Below are 12,987 nucleotides of genomic sequence, written 5' to 3' on the forward strand. Positions count from 1 at the left end.
GAACTGATTTGTTCCCCATTTGTCTTATTTCCATGTACCATATCATGTACTCTCCTCCCCAATATACAAACCAAAGGAAATTATAAAAACCGTACATCTCGCACACTCCTGTAATCTCAGCATTCATTTAAGTGGACAAGGGAGGATCAGGAGTCAAGACAGCCCTCAGTGACACAATCAATTCCAGGCCCAGCTACACGAGACACGATCTCAAATTAAAAAAAAAAAAAAAAAGCCTGAAGCCCTGGGTTTCAACCCCAAGAACTGTACAAACTGTGCACAGCTGTGAATTCCAGCACTTGGAAGGTGGAGGCAGATCACAGGTTTGAGGTCAGCTAGAATGTCTCAAAAAACAAACAAAACCCCAACAAATACAACCACAGATGGACAAACCAAGAATACACAGGACCAAGGGGTTAGATCAAGAGGTAAATGTTAAATTTTGAGGGCTGTAGTTTACTATAGGCATTTCCCCCAAAGTATTAAAAACAATATAGCTTTGGAATGACAAATGTGGAGTTTAAAACCAAGTATTTAATATTTTCATTACATTGTTTCAATACAATTCCCAACAAATGCCAACTGGAAGACAATGTCCAAACACTCTGAAGAAGCAAGCTTCCAGACAAGGGACGAGGCGATCATCTTCCACTCTAGCACAATACTTCTCTTCATACTCGTGCCAGTCGGCCAGCCTCATCCAGATTATCGAGTATTTACCTGATAAGAAAAAAACACTTAGGTTTCAAAATTTGTAATGGCATAAAATGTTAGATCATGTTTAAGGTAAATTTTGCCCCATTTTTATGGAAAAAAATTAGCTATGAATTGTTCTCTTCTTGGTGGGTAACAAACTTTAAGTACTCCTTTTTGACTGCCCCGTCTGTTTGCTTACCACATCATCAATTTTCAGAATGCTCCGCACAGTTTCAGTCGCTAGGGTCAACGCACTGACCGACACCAACAGAGGCTGAACAACCATTTCCTCCAAAATGTTGGAGATCCCACCCTGCAGGGAAGCAGATGCCTTCAGAATTTGAACACACACAGTAAACAGCAAGAGCACAGCTATCACTCTTCTGAGCTCACCAGGCAGGATAACTGCTGGTCCTCACAACACAAGAACCAGTTCACACTTACACCTACTTAACTAGTGCCCTCTCTAAATTACAACCCAGGAAATGAAAGGCCAGACCAACTTCTTACAAGTTAGTAAATGGCATTTAAATGCTGTTTCCCAAGGCTTCATTTTTATTCTGAAGGACATACAGTAAGCTTGCCAGGTCTCAGGTGTGAATAAAAAAAAGAAAGGAAAAAAGAAAAATCACACTACTTTTAAGTACAATGCCTTCTAACCAACAATGACAAAATTGTAAACAACGATTCCTCTACCAATCTGTTCTTCAGCAGCCGTAAGCATCAAGATTATTACCTTTCGGACATTAATGCCTGTAGTTTTTTCTCCTTGGGCATGGCGGTTTCTTAGCTCTGTTACGGTAGAGATGGGATTCAGGCCAGCATTTTCAGCCAGTGTAGATGGAATGACTTCCATGGCATCTGCGAAAGCTCGAACACAGTAGGACTCCATGCCACTCAGTGTCCGGGAGTACTCTGTCAGTCTGAGGGCCAGCTCTATTTCTGGAGCACCACCTCCTGCAATAAGAGCTCTGAAATTCACAAACATTTTTAGCTTGTTTCACCCCAAAGGAAGCGATTTTAAGTCATTTATTATCTAACTTTAAAAAGTCAAAATATGGGATTGGGGATTTAGCTCAGTGGTAGAGCGCTTGCCTAGCAAGGCCCTGGGTTCGGTCCCCAGATCCGAAAAAAAGAAAGCAAAACAAAACAAAACAAACAAACAAACAAACAAAAAAGTCAAAATACAGCAGGTGGTTGTTTTTAAAGGTAGGCTGGCCTGTAACTTGGATGAAGTGGAGGAGGACAGACCTTTGATCCTCTTTCCTTCACCCCTAAGTGTTAGGGTACAGGTGTGCCCCACCACACCTGGTGTACGCAGCCCTGCGTGGAGGCTGAACTAGTCGAGCAGTGCTATCAATGGTGGTATTGTATTCCAGCCTCAAACTACAGTCTTGAGAATACTGGGGCCGGCAAGATGGCTCAGCGGGTAAAATGCCCCACACCAACCAAGTTTGGTTCCCAGGACCTGGGACCTACATGAGGGCAGGAAAGAGATTGCCCCAGTGCCCCTCCCCCAACATGCTACACTGTACACACACACACACACACACACACACACACACACACACACACACACACACACACAGACACTGAAACGAGTTGTATGCAGCGGAGGTCACATTACCTCTTCTTCACCAAGCATCGGATAACACAGAGAGCATCATGAATGGAGCGCTCAGCTTCCTCAATCACCAGTTTGTTAGAGCCTCGGACGACAATTGTCACTGTTTTGCCTGGGCTTGTACAGCCTGTAATCTTTAGTGAATAAATGTCAAATTAAGCAATGTGCTAAAAGAAAAACCAAACCAAAACAAGGCAAGATAAATAAAGCTTAACAATATATTATTACCTTGAACAGTTTTCCAGAACCATTCAAACTGACTTCCTCTGCTAACTCAGCAGAACCCAGCATGTCAGCAGTGAACTGGTCAATGTGAGCCACTGGTTTGGTTCCAATTGTCTGGGAAGATAATCAAGTCCACAAATCAAGACAGCATTGTGCTAGAGACAAAACTCAATGGAAGAACAAGCACTTGTCTGGTATTCTATTCAGAGCACTAGACTCAATGCTGCACTGCAAAACCAAAAACCACCGCTGTGCTGGGCGGGGAGACACCGCCCACTAGTTAAGGGGCTGGCCGCTCTACCCACACGGCGGTTCACAGCCCCACAGGGACCGAGGCCCAAACCAGGCCTCCCAAAGGATGGTGTGGTGTAGGGATTCATGCATACAAACACACACACACACACACACACACACACACACACACACACACACACACACACACACACTAACCACAACAGGAAAATCAAACCCATAACACACGCTAGTGGGTATTTTCACACACATTAATTTTACCTTACAGATGAATTCAATGTCTTCTCTTTCAATGTCCTTAACCACCATAATCTTCATTTTATTCAGAAAATGTAACGCAAGATCACTAAGTGCATCTCTAAAACACAAAAGTATTTTTATCTTAGGTTTAAGAATTGTTATTGTTCAGTAGTTAAGATTTTAATTTTACTCTTATTCAAATGGCTAATTATGACGGGAAACACTTTTTAATGTTCATTTATAAGTCCAAAATTCTCTTCTTTCTTCTTTTTGAGACAAACTCTTCCTATGTAGCTTTAAGAAATCTGCCTGCCTCTGCCTAAGTGCTTCTGACAAAGTGTTCTGACAAACTATAGCCCATGTTTAAATTATCAAGAAAAAAAATAGTCCTGTCTTTATAAATGAAAATATGATGCACCAAAATATACTCTTTAGATTTCCTGTGCTTTAGAGACTAAGTAACTGTCTCTTTTAAAATTTGCTTGGGCAGGGACAAAGATGGCTCAGGTTCAGTTCCTAGATTTCTAACAAAGCAGCTCACAGCTGCCCATAAACCCAACCTAGTTCCAGGGCATCCACCACCTTCTGCTCATCTCCAAGGGATCCAGATGGTGTACACATGCAGTGCATACCCTTAAGCAAACACATACACATAAATATTTTTTAATTACTTGTAGGATCCCCAAATCAATTTTAAGTCTCGAGATAAGAGAGTAAATAGAACAGACCTTAGAATAGACTTCTGTATGAGAAGGACATTACATCCTGTTTTCTTAATTTGCTTCACCAAATTTAAAATATAGGCTCTTTCTTCTCGAAGCACTCGATCCATCTGGGCGTAGTCAGATACTACTATCTGATTATCCATCTGATGGGAACAAGAACTCAGCAATCATTTACAGCAAGAGATTTTAATGTTAAGTGAAAGACCAGCCCACACCTACCAGTTAGAGATAGGCACACAAAAAGATCTAAAATGACATACATAAATAAAGCTATTAATTAATTAAATTAAGTTTTAGCTTTCTATTTTAAGACAGGGTTTCTCAGTATAGTCAAAGCTGTCCTAGAACTTAACTTGCTCCAAAGATGAGGCTGGCCTTGAATTCAGGAGATCTACCTGCCTCTGCCTTTAAAGTGCCGGGATTAAAGGCATTTGTCAGAGCTCTTAACCGCTGAGCCACCTCTCCAGTCCATCACTTTTCAGTCACACCCATCACCGGTGTCTGTCTGTTTGAAAGACAGCTCTCAGTATGTAGCTCACAGCGCAGGCTGGCCTTGAACTCACCACCCTACACCCAGGTACTGGGATACAGGCATGTATGACCACACCAGGTTCTACCGCTTCTGAAACTTTCTGCATGTACATTTTTGGTAAGTGAAAAATGCAGAGTCCTCAAAATGAAGCTGTTCTACACACCATACGTATTATAGAAATAATTTTAATTACATCCTTTTTACTCTGTGACTTGTTATATATATGGCACAAAAAAAATAACCATCAATTTTCATATATTTTTTTTTTCTGAGAAACAAAATACCGAAGAAACCTATATATTGGCAGAATATAAAGTCTGAGGTGCCATACTTTTTAGGGAACTACACTAAGACGGTAATATCTTACATAAATAATGACTTCTATAGTTTGGCTATCAAGTTAGTCTAAGGCTCCACTGCACAAACAACACAATCTTTGTGGGATCCATCAGGCAGTATCTCAGGAAGCTAGACACAATCTGCAAACTCAAGGAATGAGCATAACACACACGTAGTCTACACACATCCCAACGCCTGTAGTCTCCACCTCATGATACTTGAAGCAGCAACCAATTCTGATTTTGTCTCAATTTAGTTGTTTTGAGCTCTATATTTTAGAGACATCACCAGTACCAGCATTTTCTATTTTCTTCTTAAAGAACACATCTGATTAGATAGTTACTAAGTAGGAAATCAGCTTGGATTTTACTTACATCTGTTTTAGGAGCAGATAAGCAAAACTGAATAAGCCCAATCTTAGCCTTCTCAATTCTCGTTATGCCAGAATTTGCCACTTTCTGTGTGAGAACAAGGCCTTCCACCAGCTCACAGTCATCTATCGTCCCACTAGGAAAAACAATCAGAGCAGAGAAAAGTGCTTTGGTCTCATCATTCTCAGAACCCATGGATGCACGTCCGTCTTACCATAAGGAAGCACAAGCCAACCCTTGAGATCGCCATACCTAACTCTCACTTTCAGAGTTACCTTCACTTATGTTGCATCCACTGGCAGGAAGGGCACCAGTCTAAGAATGGCTGCTTGAAGGTTTTGTGGAGACAGAGCCTCTCTCCCTTCAGCTCAGACTGTCATGGAGCTCACTGTTTATCCCAGGCTCGCCATGAACTCACAGCCGGCCTCCCACCTCAGCCTCCCAAGGGCTGGCATTAATGCATAAGTCACCCCAGCTCTTTCTTCAAAGTTATCTGGTTTTGGCAAAAACTGAATTGAAATTAGAGATGCTTACCCAAGCTTCTTAACTATTTTAATATCTCTAAGATCGACACTGGTAGCCGTGGCTGGATCGATCACTTTCATCACTGCATTGACACTCATTGGAGAGAGCAGACTTGAATACTGAGAGACAACCTAGATTTAAGACAGAAAGTTACTTTTACAAAGCAATAATTTAAGAAATAAATACCAGCTCTGGATTTAGTAGATGAGACACTAAAAACTTAAGGTTGTTTTTCCCACCCAGTTTGCAAGTTGCCTGATATACAAATAAAAATATACATGCTTTTTTTCTATTACATTTGGCACTATCTGGACATTTAATTTTATGTGAAGAGTTCCCACCTAAATTGATTGTGTAATGAAACCATCACATCAGCTTATTTATGTACCTAATACCAAGGGCTGAGAAGACAGACAATGGATAGTGTATGGCTGGTTTTGTGAGTCAACTTGACACAAGCTGGAGTTATCACAGAGAAAGGAGCCTCTCCTGAGGAAATGCCTTCATGAGATCAGCTATTTAAGGCATTTACTCAATGATCAATTAGTGATCAAGAGTGGGAGGGTCTAGTCCATTGTGGGTGGTGCCATCCCTGGGCTGGTAGTCTTGAGAGCAAGCTGAGCAAGCCAAGTGAAGCAAGCCAGTAAGTAACATCCCTTCATGGCCTCTGCATCAGCTCCTGCTTCCTGACCTGCCTGAGTTCCCGTCCTGACTTCCTTTGGTGATGAACAGCAATGTGGAAGTATAAGCTGAATAAACTCTTTTCTCCCCAACTTGCTTCTTGGTCATGATGTTTTATGCAGGAATAAAAACCCTAACTAAGACAGATAGTATTCATGAAATTTCTTCAGACACCCCAGAAGAGGGTATCAGAACTCATTACAGATGGTTGTGAGTCACCATGTGGTTGCTGGGATTTGAACTCAGGACCACTGGAAGAACAGTCAGTGCTCTTTACTACTGAGCCATCTCTCCAGCCCAAAAAAAGTGCTCTTACTTAAAGATCGCTGGATTCAGAGTCCAGAGTGCTAACCATTATTATACCATGGAACCTACATGTTTCTAATACCATTTAGGTTATTTAGAGACAGGGCCTCACCATGTAGCCCTGGCTTGCCTGGAACTTACTATGTATTACCAGAGGAAAGGAATGCAAGAAAAAAGATTTGTTACTGGATGAAATCATAATAGAACAGATGGTAACATAAAACTTTTTTCTTTTTCTTTTTTTCTTTTTTTTTTTTGGAGCTGGGGACCAAACCTAGGGCCTTGCGCTTGCAAGTGCTCTACCACTGAGCTAAATCCCCAACCCCAACATAAAACTTTTTAATAGTTTTGTTTACAAACTTCTAAAAAATTCATCTGTACGGATATTCTGCCAGCCTGTATGTCTGTGCACCATGTTTGTGCCTGGCACCTAGGGAAGTCTGAAGAGGGCGGTAGGAGTCTTGGAACTGAAGTTACACGTTGTTCTGAGTAGCCACACAGATGCTGAGAATTGAACCCAGATCCTCTGGAGAAACAGCAAATACTCTTAACTGTTAGGAAATCTCATCAGTCCCTAATTTTACATTTTTATTATTTCACCTGAATTTTCCCAAGAAATTTATATCCCCACTACTTTAAATCTTGCAAATAAGAAAAGCAGTACATGTGCCACGAGCTGACTAGTGGATGGGCAATCCATACTGAGCTCAAATACCAGTTTTATCTTCTCCACGCGTGCCATGCGTAAGTCATTGAGTTTCTATGTTTATTCCCCCCATTCTGTAAAATGGGAATGGCTATATAAAATCCTGAGGACAGCAGATGTAGAAAACTTTCCACATTTTCACATATTAAATAAAAACCTACATTGACAGAAATTCTATGACAGCCTTGGATTTTGGCAGTGAAAAAGTTCCCAATTTAAAAGCCCAGTTTTTGCTTTACCAACAAGTGTTAAGATGCAGTAAATGAAAAAGTACAAATGGATACTGCACCTATGAAAAACTCCTAATTCTTTTTGCTTTGTTTCCCCCCCTCCCAGGACAGGGTTTCTCTGTACAGCCCTGGTTTTCCTTGAACTCATTTGTAGACCAGCTGGCCTCAAACTCAGAGATTTGTCTGCCTGCTGTGCCTGCTGATAGCTAGCGTCAAAGGTGTGTACAACCATGTCCAGCTAAAACTCCTTATTCTTGTTAGCCTTACTGATCATTTTACCTCAATCTTAAAACAATTCCATTACAGAAATGATTACTAGTCTTGTTGAGGCAGTGTTAGATACAGTTTAGCAAATCAATGCTCACAGCATCACAACACACCATCATCTGTAATTCAATTCTCCCTCAATGGTTGTCTCACCTTTGAGTTCAGTGAAGTGGTCGCACTATTTAACAAGGTTTCTCTGTCGCTCAGTTGCACAGGCCGAGACATATCGGTAAGGATTTCAAGACCCTTTTCCAAAGCTTTCTGGAATGACTCGGAAATGATGGTTGGATGTATACCTGCCATTTATGAACCAGGTTAATTACAAACTACTTATTTATCATTAAAGTGTTTTACTCATTAAAATGACAGAGTAATCTAATACTTTCTTTTCCTTTTTTCTGTTGTGGTGCTGAGGCTGATCCCAGGGCCTCCAGCAATAGAAGGCAGATACTAAGCAATACCAGAGGCTCCAAATGCTCACCACACAAACTAATTTACAATTCAATTGTAGGCAGATTGGCTTAAATGAGTGCTCATTATGGTTAAGAGCTAACTTTTCAATCTGAAACCCGTGAAGTACATTTTCATGCAGTATTAAAGCTAAAACCAATTTAATGCTTTCTAAAACACTGAATACATTTATTTACTTTAAGGCAGAACTGGAGAGTTGCTGTGATGAACACTACGTATGAAAGCAAGAGCTCGTCTCACCTAAGGCATCTCTCCACGCCTGAGATTAGTAACAGTGCTATCGTTTATTTTTGAAAAGCAGAATTCTATTTATTTCTACAAAAAGAAGCCTTGCAAAAGTAAGAAGCAAATAGAAATCCTTGACAAAAGAGTAGTCACTTCAAATTAAATCCCACATTACTTAATAGCTTGGCTTTTTATGTTTGCCTTTAAAAAAATATTTGTCTTTCTTCAGTAATAAAAAGTATTTTATTTTATATTCTACCTACCTTTCTGCAGAAGCTTGGTACAGGAGTCTAAGAGAGAGCCAGCAATGATGACGACCGACGTGGTGCCATCCCCTGCTTCTATGTCTTGAGCTTTGGACAGTTCCACCAGCTATGTGAACAGAACATGCCAACATGGGTTCTCTAAGAAATGAGAACCCAGTAACATCTAACTCAAACACTTGTTTTCTAAGAACTGTTGACGTAGCTCAGTAGTGTATAGTTCTTGGTGAGCTTGCATGATGCCATGGATTCAGTCCATAGCAAAAAACAAAAAAGCAAAATAAAAAAGCCCCCAAGCTCTTATAGAACACCTCACACCCAGAGAACAGTATCTTAGAAATGTACGTTTTTAGCATAAAGATAAAGGATTCTCCAGTTTAAATAGTATCAAAGTTAACTCTATTGAGTATCATACAAGTACACTTGACAGCACATGCCCACGAATATAATCCCCAGCACTCAGGATGAAGCTGGCTGGCTGCCAAGTCCAAGGGTACACAGTGCGTACCAGGTCACTGGGCTACTGACTGAGATCGTGTCTCCTCTACACTTACCATTCTGGCTGCCGGGTGTAATACTTGCATTTGTTTCAGAATGGTGGCACCATCATTGGTAATGGTCACATCGCCTTTTCCATCTTGAATCTGGAATGTTGGTTTTTTAAAACTTTAATGCAGTATTCTACCAGCTCTATTCCATTTACTATTACATACAACTTAGTTTATTATGTATGCTGCTTAACTTAACATTCATTCATTAGTAAACCAGTAAGAACATTCGGAACAACTCAACTTTGTAAAGTAAGTGACTGGCTCTGCCTGGGTTGCTCGATCACATTTAAGCGTGTGTATACATAACTGAGCACAGTGCTCAGAGATCAGGGGTATCAGACCTTCTATCTAGTGACGGAAGCGCAGCCTGGACCCCTGTAGAAGCAGTATGCGTCCATCTCTCTGGCCCCTGCTCACTCAGGGTATGTAAAGTAGTCTAGAGGTAAAGCTCATTCAGGAAAGTGGCCACTGCTCAAGCATGAGGACCTTGGCTCAGATCCCCCAAATTCCTTGGCTAGCCATATTGGTCTGTCTTCGTCTTGGTTGCTAACTAGCTCTCAATCTAAGGACACCCCAATCCAAATTAGACTCTATCTGCTTTACAGTGCCAGTCAGCTAAGAAAAAAAGTTTAAATAGTTGAACTAGGCACAGCGGCTCACACTTGTACTCCTAGCATTCCAGAAGCTGAGGCACAGCAGTAAGCTCAGGTTTCAAAATAAATGAACAGCCAAACGCGCTAGCACGGCCTGTGACCCCAGCACTTCAAGCAGAAGCAAGAGGACCAAGGGATAGTCTCAATCCAAAAAGCATTAAAATATACAGTTAAATACTATACTACCTAAGTAATCTCTCCTCTTGATGAACTGTAAGACTTTGGAGGGATCTGAGGAGGAAGAGGTGGTATTACAAGGCACTACACACGGGCTCAACCCTAGGGCCTTGTTCCACCCTAAGCAAGTGTTCTACCAGATGTCAGCCCTGAAACAGCACCACCTTTCATCTGACTGTGAATGTGAACACAAGTTCTCAACAAGTAATGAGTTATCTAAATTTACCATTTTGTCCATTCCTTTAGGTCCAAGGCTTGTTCTAATGGCATCGGCAACCGCTGTTAAAAGAGTAACAAAAGTCACACATTAAACCAAGACTTAAAGAAAAAGGCAAAAGCATTTTGTTTCAAAGTTGCTCTTTAGGATATGGTATATACCAGCTTACTATGCCTCTAAAACTTCATGCCTAATAACAACCCTAATAGACACTAGACCACTTCACATGTGCTAGGTCTATGTAGAGCAAAATTTCAAAATGCCTGTGAGAATCAAAATGGCACAATCTAGTCTTAAGTTCTTAGTGTTATTTCTTCTTTTCTTTAACAGTACAAGCAGCAGCAAACAGCTAAAACCCGAGTGTTGTACTCAGCACATTCATTAGCTTTTCCTCTCCCCAACAAAACATAATCCGCTGAGAACACACATGCGGGACCCATAGTCTAATAATTCTTCTATGTCCCTTAACTAGTATGCTTTTGCCCACATCAGGTAAAGAATAATTTAACAGATATACCTCGTATAATACTAATATTTTACGTATGTCATGACTTTGGTCTAGCAGTCATAATCAAAGTTTGAGATGATTTTAGTGGACCTGTTTCAAGATATTCACTACTCCAAAAAATACCGTATTTCAGACTCTACATTTCTAGAAGGTTAATCTGTAAGACAAGCTAGTGACTGTTAAATGGTTCACACTGAGCTAGCAGTATTTTCTGTCTGTGAAGTCTTCCTCACCATTAAGCAAGTACCACTGTCTTTTTTTCAAAGGGGACAGATAACTCCAAAATGAACTAAACTCCAGCTGTATTTGGAAGAAGCCTTTCTTACTTCCTAGGGTTTTGTTCTAACTTGGAAAAACTAGTTTGCCCTTTGCTCTTTTAGTAACTAGATAGCTTTACAGGCAATTTGGTAACCAATCCTTCCTACGGGCATGACTCCTGTCCTGTTTTAATTTTTGTGCTTTTGACAGGTGCTGGATAGTTTATATCAAGTTGACCCAAGCAAACTAAAGTCATCTCAGAGGAGGGAATCTCGATTAAGAAAAAGTCAATTGCAGGCAAGCTTGTAGGGCATGTTCTTAACTAGTGATTGAGGGGAAGAGTTCAGTCTATTGTGGGTGGGTGGGGCTATCCCTGGGCTGGTGGTCCTGGGCTGGTAAGAAAGCAGGTTGAAGGGCTGGAGATGATGGCTCAGCAGATGCTCTTCCAGAGTTCCTGAGTTCAATTCCCAGCACCCAGCAACCATGTATAACCACGGTCCTGTGGGATCCAATCCTTCTGGTATGCAAATATACAGACGAAACACCCATATACATAAATTACATAAATAAATCCATCTTTAAAAAAGGTTACTCCGTAATCTGTTTTCTCACAGTAATAGAAACCCTAGCAAAGATGCTGCCTGAAGTAAAAACATCCCATTTTGTATATAGCATACACTCTTTGGTCACTCAAATGGCTCGATTTTTCAACATCCCAATAACTCCACCACCACATACATAATTAATGAACCCAATAAATTTCTAGGTGTCAGGTATTCACTCCAAACTTCCAAAAGACTCTTCGATCGACCACCTTGCCAACTTCTCCAACTCCTTAAGGTCCATCCTGCACCCTCACAGCACCAACACACTGCGGTCACCTGGGCTGGTTGACTGCAATACTCCCAAGGTTTACTTCGTACAGGTTCATATTTAATTCTCCCAGCAACCCTGCAAATAAACTGTTCCCTCACCCAACTTACAGCTTTACTGAAAATAAAGCCAATGATTCCCTGGGTCCCAGGACTTTCCAAAGACAGGACAGCAATTTCACTTCTCGAATCATGCATCATCTTCTCCAACCCAAATAAACCCTGGCAATATCTCTAAAAGCTTTGGTCTTAATTTTCCTTCCATATTTTTTTTTTCCTTCTCCAGTTCGGTTTCTCTAAATGTTCACAACTACAGAAAGCAAAGATTTATCTTCCCCGGACTGATAGTAAGGGAACTTTGGTTCAGAGGTCAAAAACATGAAATAACACATGCAAAGAATAAAACTCAGGCCTGTCTGGTTTTCATCATGTTCCCCACGTGCAGGTTCAGTGGAATTTATACTGTCTATCCACGGAACCAAACAAAGTTCATTTAGCTGTGCCGTCTACCGCTAGGTTTAACGAACAGCCACGCTTTAGTTCTGAAGCGTCAGACCTCAAGGATCATTGCAGCATCTTATACCGTTGTCCGCACCAACGTGACGAACACCGCCCAAGCCCGCAGGGGATGACCTAGGGAGCAGCGCGACCCACAATGGGGCGTGTCCGAGGCCTCCACGCCGGAGTACTCAGTAGAAAGCTGCGCCCACGGGACGAGCCCACCTCTGAAGGAACACAACCCACCCAGGGCTAAGGTCACAGTGAGAGGCTGGGCCGTATCGCCGCTAGGCGGGCCGGCGAGGGGTGATACCTTTGGCCGCGGAAATGTTGCTGAAGCGGATCTGGGCCGGTTTGTCGCGGTCCTGGTAGGCGCCTTTCCCGCGGTTGCCTGGCCCCGCGGCGGGCGGCCCGCTTCGGGAAGCTACGTTCTCCGGCATGGCGATTTTGATGGCGTCTGCGCGGGTTCAGGAGGACCGATGGACACGGATTCCGGCCTGCTGTGGAGTAACGGTCTCCCTGGCCGCCGCCTCCACGAACCTTCCAGAAAGCGACGCCGGGAGAGAAGGCGGAAG

At 41.9% G+C, this 12,987-nt stretch overlaps 1 protein-coding gene across 1 annotated transcript; it reads right to left on the minus strand.

Moving 5' to 3' along the window:
• Nucleotides 1–514: 514 nt before the first annotated feature.
• On the minus strand, nt 515–12,987 carry Cct4 (chaperonin containing TCP1 subunit 4). The gene is made up of 14 exons (XM_032916288.1): nt 12,726–12,987; nt 10,286–10,338; nt 9,233–9,322; nt 8,679–8,787; nt 7,873–8,015; nt 5,539–5,660; nt 5,008–5,140; nt 3,766–3,905; nt 3,059–3,155; nt 2,549–2,659; nt 2,324–2,454; nt 1,433–1,667; nt 896–1,009; nt 515–720 (listed from the first exon to the last, which is right to left on the minus strand). Exons 1-14 carry the CDS (start codon nt 12,850–12,852, stop codon nt 706–708), a joined length of 1,620 nt encoding a protein of 539 aa, XP_032772179.1. The 5' UTR covers nt 12,853–12,987; the 3' UTR covers nt 515–705.

The sequence above is a fragment of the Rattus rattus genome, chromosome 11 (genome assembly GCF_011064425.1).
Source record: "Rattus rattus isolate New Zealand chromosome 11, Rrattus_CSIRO_v1, whole genome shotgun sequence".
Taxonomy (NCBI): domain Eukaryota; kingdom Metazoa; phylum Chordata; class Mammalia; order Rodentia; family Muridae; genus Rattus; species Rattus rattus.